The sequence below is a fragment of the Cervus canadensis genome, chromosome 18 (genome assembly GCF_019320065.1).
Source record: "Cervus canadensis isolate Bull #8, Minnesota chromosome 18, ASM1932006v1, whole genome shotgun sequence".
NCBI classification, from domain to species: Eukaryota; Metazoa; Chordata; class Mammalia; order Artiodactyla; family Cervidae; genus Cervus; species Cervus canadensis.
Genome location: NC_057403.1, coordinates 38,203,911 through 38,221,459, shown reverse-complemented (window position 1 = coordinate 38,221,459; position 17,549 = coordinate 38,203,911). Strand labels below are relative to the sequence as shown.

At 57.7% G+C, this 17,549-nt stretch overlaps 2 protein-coding genes across 7 annotated transcripts in view; both read left to right on the top strand.

The window, feature by feature from the left end:
• Positions 1 to 9,786, top strand: part of BEAN1 (brain expressed associated with NEDD4 1) — a 38,297-nt gene extending 28,511 nt beyond the window's left edge. For 3 of the 6 annotated variants that reach the window (XM_043436557.1, XM_043436559.1, XM_043436556.1), the window contains 3 exons: positions 1,329 to 1,592; positions 6,190 to 6,340; positions 7,513 to 9,785. In XM_043436557.1, the coding sequence (XP_043292492.1) occupies positions 1,329 to 1,592; positions 6,190 to 6,340; positions 7,513 to 7,852 (755 nt within the window). In that variant the 3' untranslated portion in view covers positions 7,853 to 9,785. Of the gene's footprint in view, positions 1 to 1,328; positions 1,593 to 3,777; positions 4,045 to 6,189; positions 6,341 to 7,512 lie in introns of those variants that run through there. The other 3 variants (XM_043436561.1, XM_043436560.1, XM_043436562.1) reach the window with 2 other exon arrangements.
• Positions 9,787 to 13,930: 4,144 nt separating this feature from the next.
• On the top strand, positions 13,931 to 16,669 carry LOC122420931. Its single transcript, XM_043436537.1, has 2 exons — positions 13,931 to 14,303; positions 15,100 to 16,669. The coding sequence occupies exons 1-2, from the start codon at positions 13,980 to 13,982 to the stop codon at positions 16,210 to 16,212; spliced, it is 1,437 nt and encodes a 478-aa protein (XP_043292472.1). The 5' UTR covers positions 13,931 to 13,979; the 3' UTR covers positions 16,213 to 16,669.
• Positions 16,670 to 17,549: the final 880 nt, after the last annotated feature.

Sequence of the window (17,549 nt, the reverse complement as noted above, 5' to 3'; positions counted from 1 at the left end):
GGTTCTTGCTTGACTTGACCACAGAGTAACACAGTGACCGTGGGCTGGTCACTTACCAGTCCTAAGCATCAGCCCACACATCTGTTAAAGAGGAAATCCACGCCCCAGCCCAGCTGAGTGGGAGAGAATTAAGAGGCAGTCATGCAGACTCACTAATGAGGTGCTGGTTCTCCCTGGGCAGAGGCCCGTGGATGCTCTTGGCTGATTCTAACCCCTCCCTGGAGCTCGAGCCCCCAGGACTCCATCCTCTTATACTGTGGTAGCACAAATCCATCATGGCTCCCAAAAGCTTCCTTTAATAGGGCTCTCAGGGACCCAGCTGTTGGTCCTAGAGAAGGTTCTTTCATCTTCTCATACTCTTGCCATGTTAAACCCCTTCCTAGAAGCCCCTTCTTACCTCTCTGCACCTTTGCCCTTGCTCTTCCCCTGCCTGGAATACCTCCAAACTTCACCTTCTCTGAGACGTCTTCCCTGATCTGACCCAGCCCCCTGACTTGTCTGGGTCAGTTACTGCCCACAGCCCCAGGCTCGCCTGATATCCATGGTGTCCCCCAGGGAGGTTTCACCCCCAAAAGCAGGAGACCAGTGTTGAAGGCCAGTATGGTTTGTCGTCGAACTCCAATGCCTGAGTATCCTCCATCCATTCCCAAGACCTTGGGAAAGTCACACTGACCTTCCAACTTCATGTCTTGATGGAGCAGAGTCCTGGTCTAGCACTGGATCTTGGGTTCAAGCCTCAGCTCTGCCATTAATTTGCTGTGTGACCTTGACCAAGTCCACTGCCCTCTCTGGGCTTCCTTTTTCCTATCTGTGAGTTGGCTGAGCTCCCAGGGCAGAGGCTTCAGGGGACAGGAGAAGAGGTCAACCCTCACTAGTAGAGGCTCCTGTAGATGTGGGTGGTGGGGGGGGGGGGTGGCAGGATGGTGGGCAAGGCGCTACCTTCCTCCCTGGCAGAAGCAGTCAGGATAAAGTCCATGGGCCACATTAGCCTCCAATTACTGAGGGATGAGGGCTTCCCAGGTGGCACTAGTGGTAAAAAGCCTGCCTGCCAATGCAGGAGACTCAGGAGACACGGGTTTAGTCCCCGGGTGGGGAAGATCTCCTGGAGGTGGGCACAGCCACCCACCCCAGTTTCCTGCTTGGAGAATCCCACAGACCTAGGAGCCTGGTGGGCTCTGGTCCGTAGGGTCGCACAGAGTTGGACACGACTGAAGTCACTTAACACGCGCACACACTCTGAGGGAGGAATAACTCAGGGCAGCAGGGAGGGAGGAGGAAGGTGTGGGGCAGGATCTTTGGCCCTGTTCAGTGTCTCTCTCTGTCCACAGTAGCTCGATACAACCGCACCAGTTACTTCTACCCCACGTTCTCGGAGAGCTCAGAGCACAGCCACCTGCTCATCTCTCCCGTGCTGGTGGCGAGCGCCGTCATAGGCGTGGTCATCATCCTCTCCTGCATCACCATCATCGTGGGCAGCATCCGCAGGGACAGGCAAGCCCGGCTCCAGCGCCAGCGCCGCCGCCACCGCCGCCACCACCATCGCCACCACCGCCGCCGCCGCCTGCGCCATCGAGAGTACGAGCAGGGCTATGGTGAGCTGCCGCCCGTCCCCGGGCACCCCCAGGCCCCAGGCAGCAGCAAGGAGGTGGCGGCTCTGCCATGGGCGGGACAGGGTGGTCAGGCTGCTTCGTAGAGGTCCTGAGTGGTCAGGAATGAGCCCAGAGGCACTCAGCGTGACGCCTCCGTGGCATAGGAAGCCCAGCTGTCTGCCAAGGGTGAGGCTAAAGGTCAAAGGGTGGGTGTAGGGCTTCTCCCCAGCCCCGGCCACTGTGAGACCAGGCCTGCCTGTTCCTGCCCTTGAAGCACCAGCCTGACCCTTGGGGAGCACAAAGCTCCTGCCCAGAGTGTGCCCACCCCCAACAAGGAGCCCAGTACCACCCTCGACCTCTCCCACCCCAGGATGGAGCCAGTCAGGCCCAGGATGGCCAGCCTACCCACCTCACATAGCCCAACCCTTGCCCTCTACCCCTCCTGCTCCGCCACCCAAGGCGCCTCCTTCCTGCTCCCTCCCTCCTCTGCCCCTCTGCACCACTCTTCCCATCACCTCCCCATCTGAGAGAAGCCTGCTTGTCCTTCCAGACCTGGCACAAATGCCTCCTCCTTTTAGAGCCTCTCTGCCGCTCCTCACGCCCTCCCGCCCAGGCAGGGGTGATTCCCACTCCCAGGACTTCCTGAGCACCACACCCACCCGTATCAGCGCCCTGACACGGGACAGCCGCAGCTCCCCTCGCACTGAGCTCACAGCCCAGCACAGGCCTAGCCCAGCGCGACCTGCTCCACAGCAGAGGAAGTCACTACCCCATCTCACTTTCCCAGCGAGAGCTGCGCTAGCCCATTTTAAAGACCAGGAGCTAGAGGGACTTGTTGACTGGCTTGAATATGCCTGAGCCTGAGCCTGGGACCTAGAGCTCAGGAGAGAGGGCCAGGGGAATTTCCAAGGTTGAGTGCAGAGGTCGACCTTGGCCTTGAGGAGAGAGAGAGATGCCTCGGGGCAGGCTAGTCCATCCTAAGGGTGTGGTGGGGCTATGGGGCCAGTGTCACCAGAGCAAGCCCCCAGCCCTGACTTTGGAGCAGGTGGGGTGGTAGCAGGCTGCCGCCAGGCTGCGTCTGGACTCAGGCCTTTGCTACCTGATGCTGACTCACTGCAGCCCCGCAGCAGTGACCCGTGGAGACCCTGCTGTGGGGCTCCCACCTCCCTGCCTGCGGCTGTTCTCAGCTCTGGCTTTGGCATCTTCTTGGGGCCTCAGCAGGAGGCCTGGAGGTGCTGATGCCCCCATGCCATCCCCCGGCCTCAGGGGGTACACCAGGGACTGCCAGGAGGCTTGGAAAGAAGCCAGGGCAGAGGGGACCCAAGAGCCACCAAGCTCCAACAAGCACCGGCCTCCTGGCCCTGGGGACCCTCTGTCCTTCAGACGCCCTCCCTGGCTGCAGTGACTCAGCCTCTCCAGGCTCTCTCCCATTGCTCTGGTGGCTTCTTCTCAGACTTGCTGGTAGATTCCTGGGAAGAGGAATCTCAAGGTTGCTCAGAGCCCCACCCTGGGCCCTGGGTCCTCTCTCAGGAGGACCCACCCCTGCTCCATCTCCCTCACCCTCCAGCTCCAGGCCCCACCCATCCTCCTCACCCGATGCCCCGAGGCTCTTACATCTCAGACTTAGAGGCACCTCAGACGCAGGGTCCACAGCAGCCTTTGTCTCCACTTCTTACCAAACAACCTCAGGAAAGTCGCTCAACTCTGTGAGTCATCTATACAATGGGTACATGGGGACCCTCCCCAAAGTTATTGTCAGGTCTAAAATAGCACAGTGCCTGGTTTATGAGTAAGTGCCCAGTTAATGTTAACTATTTTCATTATCTCTTCCCCTTGAGAGAGCCTGCTTCGGGATCACTTCACTAATGCTGCAACCCCCACACCTGCCAGCCACTGGCCTGGTACCCCCAAGGTGTTCTCCATGGGACAAGCAACATGATTGAACTGTGACCTCTCTCAGTGCCACTCAGCAGCTCCCCACTGCCCTTGGGACAGAGTCCTTCCTCCCCTGTCTACCCACAGGACCCTTCTGCAGGCTGGTCAGGTGCAGAGAGAGGTGCCAATGAGTGTTTGACAATGAATGAAGGAGTGAGTGAATGAATGAGGCAGAGACTGGGGAAGAAAGGAGGAAGAAAAGAAGGAAGAAGAGGGAGAGAAAGAGAGAAAGAAATTTGTTCTCTTTCCATAAGATGGAAAGATCTTGAGTTTGAGCTTTAGTGGATGGATCTGGCCCTCTCTCACTTGCTGGAGGTTTAGAGCAAGTGACTTCGTATCTCTGTTTCTTCCTCTGAAAGAAAGAGGCACCCACTGTGTCCCTCTCACAAACCCTTGTGAGGGTGAATAAGATCCTGAGGCTACTGCACAGTGAAGCTTACGGATGCAAGTTCCTCTTCCCTGCTCTCCGGAGCCTGTCTAAGGTTGTTAACCTTGGACTGGGGCTGAATAATGAACAGAGGTATACCTTAACTTGGGTAAATAAGGGAAGAGAGAGATTTGGGTCTCCCTGGAATATTTGGGTGTGTGCTGATGAGGAAAACACAAAAGGAGTGTAGAGGAGAAAGGAATTTGGGGAGTTCAGATTGGGGGAGTGGAGTTTCTTTCCAGCTGTTCCTTGAGAACTCTACCCACCTGGATGTCTGGGGCTGACCTGGGTCATCTCAGGACTGGGGTCTGGGCTAGGTGAATGCCTCAGGGTGGCCTCAGTTTCCCTAAGATGCTCAGCCTGTGGGGGCGGGGAGGGGCCAAGGAAAGTAACCCCAGGAAGAGAGAAGTAAAGAGCAGCATGGTTCAACCCAGTCGGCTCTCAGGCCTGACCACCAGGAAACAGCCTCAGCTTTCCTGAGGTCCAGACAGCCCTGGCTGCCCCCAACCCCAACACACAGTGGATGGGGCCCCGCCCGCCAACACTGGTGGGAATGGGACCCAGCACTGGAGTCCAGTGGCCAACCACTGTGCCACTTCTGTCCTCACCCAGTTGTTTCATGTTTGCCTCTCTCCTCAGTTTCTTCCCCAACTTCTTCCCCAAATTCTCATTCTTCAGCTAGTGACCTAAAAGGAAACAAATCTCATTTCAGCATCTTCTCAGCATGTTATTGGAGTCGTTTTTCCTAGTAGAAGCATAATGTGTGATCACTGTGGAAAACCTTTAAAATACAGAAAACATGAAAAATTAAGGGCTCTGTTCCTGTCCTCCAAACAGAGCCACTGTTTGGGATATTTTCTTCTGAGAGCCTTCGTGATGTCTGTAGATAATCCTGGGACTGTACCCGCAGATGGAGTTTTGTATCCAGATTTTTCCACTCACCATTGTGTCAAGAGTGGGAAAGAGAGTTTGGGGAAAGGCAAGGAGCAGTCTTTGGGGTTGTACAGACAATGCGTGAATTCCAGCTGCACACTCTACCAGCCACAGGACCCTGAGCTCCTGGCTATAGAATGAGAGGGGCAACCCAACAGCGGTGTTGACCTCAAAGAAAGGTCGCCAGTCGCACCCAAAGCAGGCAAGCCCCGCCCACTTCAGGCCCCACCCTCTGAGGGGAGGGGCCACCTGGGAGGCCAGGGCGGTCCGGAGACCTCGTGTCTCAGCCATCTTTGCAGCTCCCACTGTCCTCCAGCCTCTACCAGGCCTGTTGGAAACTGGGAGGTGGAGCGCTTCTAGGGTTAGGAGCCAGGACATCCAGTCACCCTCTGGCCCTACCAGTAATTTGCTGTGTGGCCTCTGTCAAGTCACTGATCCTCTCTGAACCCCAGCTGTAGAATGAGAAGACTGTACTCCGTCGGCATTTCCTAAGCAGTGTTACTAGGTCTAAGAAAATAAGATTCTGTTGGTAAATGCTGCACAAGCAGTTAAATGTTTCTCAGCTTCAGGACATTTGAAGAGCCTTTGATGTACTTGTGCGATAAAAACAACAACAACAGAAGACAGTGTAGTCTGTAAAGTCACCAGGATTCATCATAGAAGCCCTGTTTTCTCCCTGGGAAACCTAAAGGGAGGGAGACCTAACCCCAGAGACCTCTGCAGTCCTCATCCTCCGACACTTCCTCCCCATTTGTCATGCCCCAGCCCTTCTCCACAGCTCAAAGCATGCTGTTGACACTTCAGTCTTCTTTCCCATCTCCCCGCACCCCCACCGCCCTTGACTTGAGCTGTTCTGTTCCCTCTGCCAGGCTTGCCCCTCTTCCCCCTGACTAATTTCTAGACAAGATTCAGTTCTGAGAGCCTTTCCTCCAGGAAGCCCTCCTGATGTCCTGGCTGGGTTGGGCCCTTCTCTGCTCCCACAGCCCTGGTACGACATCTATCAAAGCTCATGATGTGCTGCTCACGACCTGGCTGTCCCCAGGACAGGCTGCTCAGTACCCTGGGAGCCCCGCCAGGGCTGGGCCAGCTCTGCTTCCTCTCTGTGACCACCCCCCACACACCCAGCAGGGCACTGGCACCATATTCTGGGGCTCGCTGAGGGGATGAAGGCAGCTGCGCATGGTGAGGGAGGGCCAAGATAGTGAGCTGGAGAGAACAGAATCTCAGTGGCCGCAGGCAGACCCGTGAGAACCCTCCCTGGCGCCAGCCTGAGACCCAGGCCGAATGTCCGTCCATTCCCTGCAGTGTCAGACGGGCACACATACGGCCGCCCGAGCCACAGAATGCGGTACGCCTGCGGCCCCGCCGAGGACTGGCCTCCGCCCTTGGACCTTAGCTCTGATGGGGACGTGGACGCCACGGTGCTCCGAGAGCTGTACCCAGACTCTCCACCCGGGTAAGGAGGCCACGCGGGGGCGGTAGGAGGGTCTGAGACGGCGGGGCTCCGGGCAGGAAGCCCCGCCCCCACGGGAACTGGCAACACCCCAGATGGTACAAACGTAGAACACATCTGCTCAGTGGGCGTGGCCGTCTCCTCACCCTCCTGACCAAGTGAGGCGGGGTGTGACTCCGCAGATGTCACCGCGGGACACTCCAAAAGGCATGTCAGGCTGGGTGAGGAGCTGAGGTGGAGGGTCCAGGCCCGAGCCCCTTAGCTGTTGTTGTTCAGTTGCCTAGTCCTGTCCAATTCTTTGCGACCCCATGGACTACAGCACACCAAGCTTCCCTGTCCTTCACTATCTCCCGGAGTTTGCTGAAATTAATGTGCGCTGCATCGGTGATACCATCCAGCCATCTCATCCTCTGTCACCCTTAGTATGAGCCCCTGAGTCCATATCACACCCACTGGGACAGGTGTCACTGTCTCCAGTTGTGCTCATGGCCCACCAGGTGGCCCTGTCCTGGGGGGATTCTCTTCTGGGTCCCGTCCTGGCAGCCACTCTCAGGCACCTCACCACCACTTAGGACCTGGAAGGAGGAGTCAGGACACCAGCACTTCCCACCCTGGGGATCCCCTTGCGCCCTGCACACAGTCCCATCCTCCCCATCACCTTTTTACCCTTTACCACCACCACCCCCAGGGTCACTGGGAGGGATGGACTTTCCCAGAGGATGGGTGATTTTCTGCCCTGCAGCTTCAGGTTCAGAGGGGCCCCCAGGGAGTCCTCCCCAACCCTTGAAGGAGCACTTTGGGGTGACCTGAGACCAAGGAGTGTCTGGCTGCCCCCACCAGTGCTCCCCCACACTGGGAGCCCCACCTGGAGATGCTTCGGCAGTGGTGGCTGCTGCTCTGAGACCTGGGACCCAGCATTCGGTGACTCGCTCACACATGTTCACAGGGACACCGGGGCTGAGTCAGGGCCAGAATCCAGGCCTCGATGTGCCTGGTGCTCCTCCCCAGGGACTGGAGGGGTCTCACTGGAGTCAGTGGGACCAAGGCCTGGCCTGCTTCACTCCTGGGCAGCCTGTCACTGTGGCTACTAGGCCTCCAGCCCTTGGCGGGGAGACCCCACCACCCGCCACTGAGGCCAGCTTGCACAGGGCCTGAGGGAGCTTCTTCTCTTGCAGTTACGAGGAGTGTGTGGGGCCAGGCGCCACTCAGCTGTACGTCCCCACGGATGCCCCGCCTCCCTACTCACTGACCGACTCCTGCCCCGAGCTGGACGGCACCCTGGATGCGGGCAGTGACCACAGCCCCGGCCGACACCAGCAGGCGCAGAGGCCGCAGGGCCAGAGTGGCCTCCGCACTGTCTCCATGGACACCCTGCCCCCTTACGAGGCTGTGTGTGGGGCCAGCCCCCCATCAGGCCGGCTGCCACTGCCTGGACCACAACCAGGCCAGCAGAGCTGCCAGGGCTCGCCCGCCACAACCCAGGCCCCGGCCTTGGGCCCAGAGCGGATCATGTGAGTGACCTGGTAGTCAGGTCCTCCCAGCCCCTCGGGGCTGAGTCACATCTTTCAGGCACACAGGGGCGTGTACACACACACACACACACACACACACACACACACACAGATGCTCACAGCACCCCCACATGCACACATATACACACAACTTGGACAGAGACACACTGACACACCCATGTGCGCACACACATCCAGACATGCCCCTCACGTGTGCAGACGTGCACACACACACAGGCCTACCCCCCCCCCCCCGCATACACAATCCCACCTGCAAAGATTTCATTGCAGACGAAGCTCTCCTGACCTCCAGTCTCCTCCCCAGCCTGCCAGCAATGCCCCTGGAGCCAGTACTGGGAGAAGGGAGGCAGAGAAGGGGCTGGGGTTCACTCGGCCCTCTCCCCAGGCCGTCTGCCCTGTTCTCACTGGGCAGGCTGGGCCCCAGCGCTGGCTCTGCCCCCTAGAAGCCGCTCAGCTGTCCCAGGTCAGCTGCCTGCCCAAACTCACCCCCCACCCTCAGGAGGCAGCTGGTCCTCCCGGTTGGCAGGACAGGCCTCGGTGAGGCTCAGCTCCACGCTGTCTCTGTCCCCACCCTGGGGCAGAAGAGCCACAACACCTGCCACTTACAGGGTGAGGGACACAGGACTAGGGGCCCAGGCACAACCTGGAGACCCTCGCCTCACCCTGCCCCATCCCTAACCCAGCCCACCCTCCGTCTGGTGGTGCTAGCGGAGTTGTCTCCAAAGCCCCCACTCCAAGCCACAAGTGATGGACAGGGCCCTCAGCGGGCATGCGGCGGTGGTGGGGGTGGGGGGTGGTAGTGAGTCACAGCTGTGCCCATGTCTGTCTAGCCACTGCCTGGGACTGAGGGTCTTCAAAGAAGACGGGGTGGGGCCTGCCTGGGGACAGGCGCTGAGGCAGAGGAGCAGCCCCTCACTAGGTACATGCCCTGCCGACCATTAATGGCCTAAGCTTGAGTGGGCTGGAGACAGACCGCAGGAGCAGTGCTGTCCCTCTGGGTGGGGGCTCAGGGTTCAGAGTTGGGAGCCAGCACCTTCTGGTCTGCCCTCCATGGTGCTGGAGCAGATGAACTCAAGGGGATGTGGGCCCCACCATGCCACCGCGAGAGGACCAGTGGTTGCATCTCAGCCTTGCTGCTGGGACTACCGCAGAAAGGGGTACGTGGGCCTGGTTGTTGACAGACTCAGACCTTGGCCCCTGAATCCCAGCAATTTCCATCAGAGACCACGCAGGTAACAGAGCTGATGCCTGCAGATCCAGCTTGCACGAGGGTAGCAGCCCAGCGCCGAGGAAGAGCGTCCCTGCTGGCATCACCAGCGGCAGTCCTCCAACCTACCCTGCCTCCCTTCCCACCCCGTCCGTAAACTGCAGCACCCCCAACTAGCCTCTCCCCCACATTTCCATTCCTCCAATAAAGGGCTAAGACAATTTAGTAATCCCTTTCTTAAGAAGAGAGGTGGCGAGGAAGGCAATCGTGAATCTTATTTTCTGTAGAAATAGCATTTCTTCTGGTGCAGAACTGAAAGGAATTCACCCAGAGGTTCTGTAGCATCCTGGAGCCCCTGACTCTGCCCGGGGAAGGGATCTTGTTTACACGCAGTCTTGTCCACCTTTGTGGTGTACTGTTTTCTAGGCAAAAAAATAATCTCTTGTCTGTTGTACTGTATAGCCTTTAAAATGCACTCCAGAGGTGAGGTTCTTTTAAGAAACACATCTTGCTTCTGCAACCCTAGAGAGTGCCAGGGTTGGGGGGGAAGGTAAAAACCCCCACATGTTCATCAGTGTTGAAGGGATGGAGCCGAGCAGCTTTTCTTGTCCCTGGATTAAGCGCTAAATAAGCAACAATGTATCTTTTCTGTGTTCAAAATAAATATATCAATAAAAAATGTTGCAAGAAGTAGCCTGAATAAGGAGCCCATGGTGGGGTTGGCACCATCTGACACTTGTAAGAAAAGGGTTAAATAGCAGCAAACTGAAAATATGTTACTTTTCTCAAAATCAGCAGTCACCGAAACCTTGTTATTCTTCTAGGACAGGGATATTTGGGTAGTCAGTGATTTACACCAGTTAATTTGTTGTTGTTTAGTGGTTAAGTTGTATCTGACTCTTGGCGACCCCATGGACCAGCAGCCTGCCAAGCCCCTCTGTCCATGGGATTTTCCAGAAAGGAATACTGGAGTGGGTTGCCATGTCCTCCTCCAGGGGATCTTCCCCAAACCAAGGACTGAATCCACATTTCCTGCTTGGCAAGTGGATTCTTTACCACTGAGCCACCTGGGAAGCCATAATTTTTTTTAAACCTCTCTAAAAACATGGCATCGATTCTCCAAGACTTGGCCAGTGTAACTGCCACCAAGACAGGCCACAACCTTGCAGGGCTTGACTCCAGGAACACCAGAAGACTGGCATTTCACTCCACACTCTGACAGCTTTGACTACCAGGAAGCAGTGGGGAAGGTGTGGGGGAGGAAATTAGGCTGAAATAACTGAAATAAGTCATTTTCTCCCCCTTTGCAGAAATTCTTTTGTCTTTGCTTTCCATAAGACTTTGGCTTTGGTTGTTGATCCCTTGTCTGACAGGTTCCCTTTCTCTGTCACTCTTCCCTCCTACTCAAATTCAGGTAGAGTCCATCAGCATAATCCTAAACCCCCAAGGGCCCTGAAAGTGGGGTGCGATCTTGAAGGAAGGCACAGCCCTGTCCTAGGCCCCACTGCAAGCCCACACTGCCACCTGCTGGCTGCCTGCCGCCACTGTTCAAAGCCAGTGAATCAGCCCCTGAAAGATGCAAATTCCCTTCTTCCCGTTTCTAACCCACTGCCTGCGGACACTCCTAGTTGTAACAGAACTTGTTTTGGTCCTGGGCTTGTCCTCCACCCTTGGGATGTTCCATGAGGTTTAAACCGTTCAAGCATTCCATTTACAGGAATCATTCCTGCCACCACCTCCCACCCCCAACCCGCGGCATCTCTCTGGGCACAGCCAGATAGCTCAGCACCTCTCACGGTGTGCAAAATAACCACTCTCCTGTCCTAAACACCACTGTGCACAGCTCAGGTGCCACCTCTGTACTCTGAGGCCCCTTCTGGGGATGAATGTGGCAGCCTTCATGGTGGTGCTGCCCAGCCCATCTGGTACCCATGGCAATCCCAACCTGAACGACCCCACACCCACCCCCAGTTCCAAAAGCAAACAAACTCAGGATCCCACCACCCCCCAGGGGTTATCAAGCTCAGGGTTCTCCACCTCCATCCACAGCATGCCTTGTGTCCACTCTGACACACTATGGCGTGTTCACCTATGGCACCACATCCAAGTTCCTCACACTCCTAGAAGGAGACTTGATACCTGGCTCTCTCCGCCAGGGGGCCCTGAGAGGTTGGGCCCACATGAGCACTGGGCAGTGGGGCTCATTGGGGCCCCAAGAAGACGGGAAGTGAAGCTAAATTCCCAGGATGGTGGGGATGGGAGGAGGGGCAGGGCCAGCCCTGGGAAAGGATGGGTGTGCAAGGGGTCGATGAGGAAGGTGACCCCAGGAGCAGCACCAGGGAGTGGGACGTGAAACTGGGAAGGGTGGGAAGCCCAGGCAGGGTGTTGTTGAGCTGGTTGCCACTGTGGGCAACTGCTCTCCGTCCCCCTGGCAACTCCGAGAGCCAGAGTGGAGCTTGCCTCAGGGTTAGTTGGCCAGTGGGGAGAGAGGTGGGTTAATCACACACGGCTCTCAGATTCTCAAGGGTCACTGTCTGAGGCTGCCCTTCAGCCAAGAATGTTAACCCCTCCATCTTGTGCAGCTGAGCAGCTCCTCTGGCCCAAGTCTTCAGACTGGGGACCTTCAGCTGAGGCCATCACCCTGGCCTGCGTGGGCTGCCACTGGGCCATTAAGCATGGGCACACTGCCTTCCACAGCCTCCAGACAGGCATGCGTGAGCAGCAGGAATCACTCTAGAGAGGGAGGAACAGGGTGGATGCCGAGCACAGCTGTCCACAGCGGCCCCTTGGGACACCCACTGGCTTGCACCAGCCAAGCCCACCCATGTTTACACACACACAGGGGTCTCTCACATCAACTTCCTAGAGACTCTCAGACACACACTCATGTGCATCACTCAGTTCACACTACCTGTGGCACACACAGCTCACACACACACACACTGTGCCACTCACACTCAGAGCTCACACACCCAGAGGTCCCACCCCAAGGCTACCCACACTCATGCTCAGGTATCATCGTCGGTGTCCCCCGAAGACTGACCAGGCTGGGGGCATGAGCGGTGGAAGGACCCACAGCGTCATCACCCAAGAGAGCAAATGCCCTGTCCAAGGTTTGGCTCTGCTGACTTCACAGTGCTACTCCCCAAGCCCAGGTGAACTCTCTCAATTGGGACGGATTGCCTGGGGCAGGCCTGGTGTTTCTGGGCTGGGGGGCTGGGCACGGGGGTTGCAGCCCAACTGTGCCTGTTCAGCATCTCTTCGAGGACACCCAGGTCTGCAGGCCTCAGGCCCCAAGGTCACAGCCTCAGCCAGACCACAACAAGGCATCCATCCAGCCTGCCTCCTGGGACCTTGAGCCAGTCCCCATCCTCTCGGTCTCAGGACCCACTCCCCACCAGCCTACCCTGAGTCAAAGCAGGATGCCAAACGTCCACCTGCACTCTCCCACCCAAGCTGACCTATGTCTCCTACCCAGAAGGGTGATCAGATGTGACCTGGGCCAGTTACCTAACCTTGCCAAGGTTCAGGATCAGGTGAACTAATGTGTGTCAGAGACTAGCGTCTGCACCAGTGGACCTCAGATGATGGATTCAGACCAGCCGGGAGACCCATTCCGAGGTAGCCCTCCCATTGGGAAGCAGTTCCTAATGGGAGAGGTAGGAACGCTCTGGCCACTGAGCTCAGAAAAGGTGGCAGGGGAGTCGGGGGCTGGGAGCAAAGAGACCCTGGGTGTGGCCAGCCCAGCTCTGAGCTGCTCTGAGGCCAAGCACCAGGCAGAACAGATGCCCTTCCTGGTGACCAGAGGGGCAGCAGGCCAGCAGAGCCTCCCAGAAAGCCAACGATGGTCAAGAACCAGGTCTTCCTCGGCTGTGTGACTGCCAGGTCACAGCCAGCTCGTGCAGGCCACCGCACCTTCCACCAGGCCCTCCAGACAGTGAGCCACCGAGGTCAGGCTCCCATCTGCCTCGGAAGCTACACCCCTCCCCGTCCCTGCTCCAGGCCAGTGTGGAAGGACATGGGCCACCAGCGGTACTGCCCCAAGCACCACAAGAGAGCCTTGAAAGGACCCAGGGTCTGAGAAGTCAGGAAGCAGTACACAGGTTGCCCCCTCCTAGGAACTCACACCCCTTAGGAAAGGTCCTGATGCCAAGAAGCCGGGAGATATTTAGTCCAGCAGTTCCCAGATGCATTTGGCCACAGGAAATATTCACTCATGGGAGATTGATTAAGAACCTCAGATAAGTGCTCTTCCGTGGAGCACACTTTGAGAAATGCAGACCCATGTGGAAGGAAGGAGTGAGTCACCGAGTGACTGAATGAATGAGTGAATCATCACTGAATTAAGTAGTAGGTGAATGGAAGGAAGGAAAGAAAGGGGGAGGGAAGAAGGGAGGAGAGGGAAGGAGGGAAGGGATAAAGGCTAGATGAGAGAGCGCATAGGTGATTGGTCCATCTCAACGCCTTCAAAAACCTGTGCCTGATTCAACCTCTGGGTCTAAGTAGTTTATGTGGGAGGTGATCCCAGGAAGCACAGTGAAGGAACCGGGAACTAAGACAAGGGAGAGAGAATCAACAGAGACAAACTTATGAGCAGGTTGTCGCTGTGGACAACTGGGGTGGTCCCACGGGGGACACTCTCAGAGACAGGGTAGAACACACCTCAGAACCATCCCACCCATGGCAGGATGCCAGGGTTTGCACACACAAAGCCTCCTTGCTTGGCTGCAGCCTTGGCCAGCTCCAGGATGAGGAGTAGCGACAGACCGCAGAAGGTCCCGCTTTCTCTTTTGCTAACACAACTTCCTCCTCGGCTTCCTGATTGAGCCGTGGGGCGGGACAGAGACGGGCCGGCCTAGGCAGCCACGGGACTCTGGTCTGCATCCAGCCCCTCACAGCCGCCATGAGCTGGCCCCGGGCCCCTGGCCCCAACGAGGACTCTCTTGAGACCCTCCTCGAAGACCTCATCAGTTTCTACCTGGAGGGGGCAGGAGAGGGCCAGCTCGGGGTCTGCAGGCAAGCCACTCTCACCAGCAGGGCCCAGCAGCTCCTGGACACAGGGCCCCCTCTTCAGCTCTACCTGCCTGAGGAGGTGGCCCCTAACTCGGGGGCTCCCTGCTCTGCCCACCATATCAACCACAAACTGGTGCGGGCGCTGGAGTTCCTGGAATTGGTCTCTATCCACCTGCTCCTGTTTCCCTGGAGGAAGGAAATCAGGTCCCTGAAGGTAGGTGTCGCCACTACCCTGGGAGAGAGGGTCTTGGGGAGGGGCCAGGGCCCTGCCTCGGGGTGGGGGAGGAAACAATGTGTCTGTCATGCCCACTGACTTTGGTCCCATTTTACAGTTGGAGAAACTGAGGGCTAAAGAATTTAATACAACTGATCTGTAGTCTGAGTCGCTTCAGTTGTGACCAACTCTTTTCCATCCTACGGCCCTTAGCCCACCAGCCTTCTCTGTCCATGGGATTCTCCAGGCAAGGATACTTGGTTGGAGAGTCGTTTGCCATTTCCTTCTCCAGGGGATCTTCCCAACCCAGGGATCGAACCTGAGTCTCTGATGTCTCCTGCATTGGCAGGAAGGTTCTTTGCCACTAGTGCCACCTGGAAACTGATCTGTGGTCACCAGCTAATACACAGCCCAGACTCAGACAGTGCCACTCTGAACCACTAGGCTCTACCGCTTCTCTAAAGAACAGGCCATGAGGAGGTCACAGGAAACCAGGGAGTGGCCTTGGCTGTGGAAAGCCACTGGAAAGCTTTCATCGCTTCTGGCTCCAGGCCAGAGCACAGGCTGGCTCGTTCTTCTGCTGTGTGACTTGAGACAAAAGTCCTGCCTCTGAGCCTCAGTGTGTCCTTCTGTAAAATGGGACAGGGGTGACATGCCTGTGGGCCAGGTTTCCTTGTGGCCCCATGCCCTGGCCCTCCTGCTTCTCGGGAGCCTCCGGGCCAGTCTTTGGTCTTTCCCCTCACAGCCGCTCTGCTCTTACGTGTCCCACCCTAACGAGCACCCCTGTTTGTTCCAGACGTACACGGGGAGCTTTGCCTACTGGGTGCGGCCTGCGCTTTCAGAACACACGCTGCACACCCTCCTGGGCCGGCTGGGCTACATGGCCACCTCCGAGGTCGAGTTTTCCCTGGTCCAGCCTCTCAGCAAGGAGGACACCAAACAGATGGTGTTTGAGATCTTCCTGACAAGAGTCGCGTGTGAGGCCGTTCTCAGGACCCCAGGCAGGCAGCTCCTCGGGCCGGGCAGAGAGAGGGTGGCCGTGCCCCACCATAGGCCTGGCTCAGAGACGGGGCTGCAGGAGACCCCGTGGGAGGCCCAGCTTGGCCCAGATCCCTCAGCAGGGGTGGGAACTGAGAGCGCCCTGGCCGAACACCCTGATGCTCAATGCTGCCTGCCTGTGGCTTTGAACCTGCCTGAGGTCTCGACAGCCCCCCATGGACTCCTGACTGGCCCCCTGGTCCCCTCGGGCCCCCTGCACTGTGCCAGCACATGCTCCGACAGTGAGGAGTTCCTGACTTGCTACAGCGACCTCGCACTGCGCCAGACACCCTTGCTCCCCTGGGACCAGCCCTGGAGCAGCCTGGAAGGGAAGCAACTCCAGGGCCCAGGCCCCGGGCCTGGCCCAGCTCCGGGGGAGGTGGCCGCTGCCTCAGGTAGCAGTGGTGAGCAGCCCTGGGTCCCCGACAGGGCTTCTGAGTGTATAGGGGCCACCATCCCCAGCCAGCTCCGCCAGAGGCCCGGGTCCTATCTGTCAGAGAATTCCTTGGCCCCAAAGCCAAATGCTCTGCCAGATTCAGCTGCCCTCGGCATGGACACTGAGCCTCCAAGCGCTTCCTTGGAGATGGACAAGCTCTGTGAGCACCTCACCCACCTCCTCAGAACCTCAACTCCAGCGGGCTATCTGGGGGACGCCCCTGGCCCCAGTGTTGAGGAGGAGGGACAGTCGGAGCTTCTCATGGGGCCAGAGCCAGCCAGCGAAGGCGGCAGCCCAGACGGTAGAGTTGCTCTGCTCTGGAGGTCTCCGCAGGCCCCCACTTCATGTACAAGAGCCCCCAGTGCTCACTACATCCCCCTTAAAGGGCTGGAGGAGCCAGTTCCCACATGGGGCTCCTACACGGACCACAGCTGAGCATGTCACTCCGAGGGAACAGGGGCGGACTCCCTAAGCCAACCGCTCTTCTTCCAGGAAGATGACATTTGAAGAAATGATGGGTCTGGGACCACAGTGGGGACACCAGCCAAATCCCCAGCATGTCAGCCGCGGGGACCAGTCTGCTCATCCCAGCCAGCCCTGCCACCTACAGACTGTGTGACTCTGGGCCACTCCCCACACCTCTCTGAGCCATGCTTCCTTGTCTGTAAAGTGGGGGTGATGTCAGATCTGCCTCACAGGGAGCTGAGATGGGTTAGGAGGTGTGTGCACACTGCCAATCTCAGGAGTGGGGGCACTTCCTGTCCCCTTCACATCCCAGCTCAGCGTGTGACCTTGGGAGCACCATCACCCTGCATCTGAATGGCAGCCTCCCTTGGCATCCTTCAGGCACCTGTCACAGGGCAGATTACACAACAGCTGTGTAGACAAGCAGACGTGTAATCCGCCATCCATCTGTTCAGGGTCGTCTTGTCTGCCTCCCTCTTCTCTCAGCTAACTTCTGGTTGACAGAGAGCAAGGCCACAGCTGGGAGCCCAGGGTGAGCTCACGGGCCTGCTCTGCATCCAGGGTTGGGGGCTCCATCACCCAGGCTGCATGGAGTGAGGGTGCCCCTCCACCAGCCTTTCCTGCCCCCACATATGCATGCATCCATGCACACAAGTGGGTGCACCCAGGCACGTGTACACACATGCACACGGGCATTCCTCACGGCGGCCCAAGAGAGAGTGGTCTCCCTCTCCAGCCGAGAGCCTCTCTATGGAGTGGCAGGTGGCACCCACCCAGGACCTGCCCCTCGGCTTTGCTTTTGTCCAGTGGGAAGGATGACGCCTACCCCTGAGAGTGGTGTTGAACAGTAAAGTTTACTAATAAAGGGGGTGGGAAAGGCCCCTTCTGGGGCTCCCCAAGTGGCTCAGTAGTAAAGAATCTGCCTGCCAATGAGGAAATGTGAGTTCAATCCCTGGGTCAGGAAGATCCCCTGGAAGAGGGCATGATAACCACTCCAGTATTCTTGGCTGGAGAACCCCATAGACAGAGGTGCCTGGAGGGCCACAGTCCATGGGGATCACATAGAGTCGAACACAACTAAGTGACTGACCGCACCTGCAAAGGCCCCTTCTGGGTATACAGCAGGTGCTTAGTAAATGTTGGTGCCTGCCTTGTTGTCCCCAGAGCTGAGCATATGACTCTACCATTTTCAGTCCCAAAATCAAGGGGGACCACAGGAAGATTTAAGGAACACTGGCCCCACCTCCCTCCCAACCCGACAGCTGGTAAGGCCCTACACAGACTTTGAAACAAATCAGAAAGCAGTC

Coding starts and splice junctions, on each gene's coding strand:
- LOC122420931 (XM_043436537.1), top strand. CDS start 13,980: ATGAGCTGGCCCCGGGCCCCTGGCCCCAACGAGGACTCTCTTGAGACC. Junction 14,304..15,099: donor AGGAAATCAGGTCCCTGAAG/GTAGGTGTCGCC, acceptor TGTTTGTTCCAG/ACGTACACGGGGAGCTTTGC.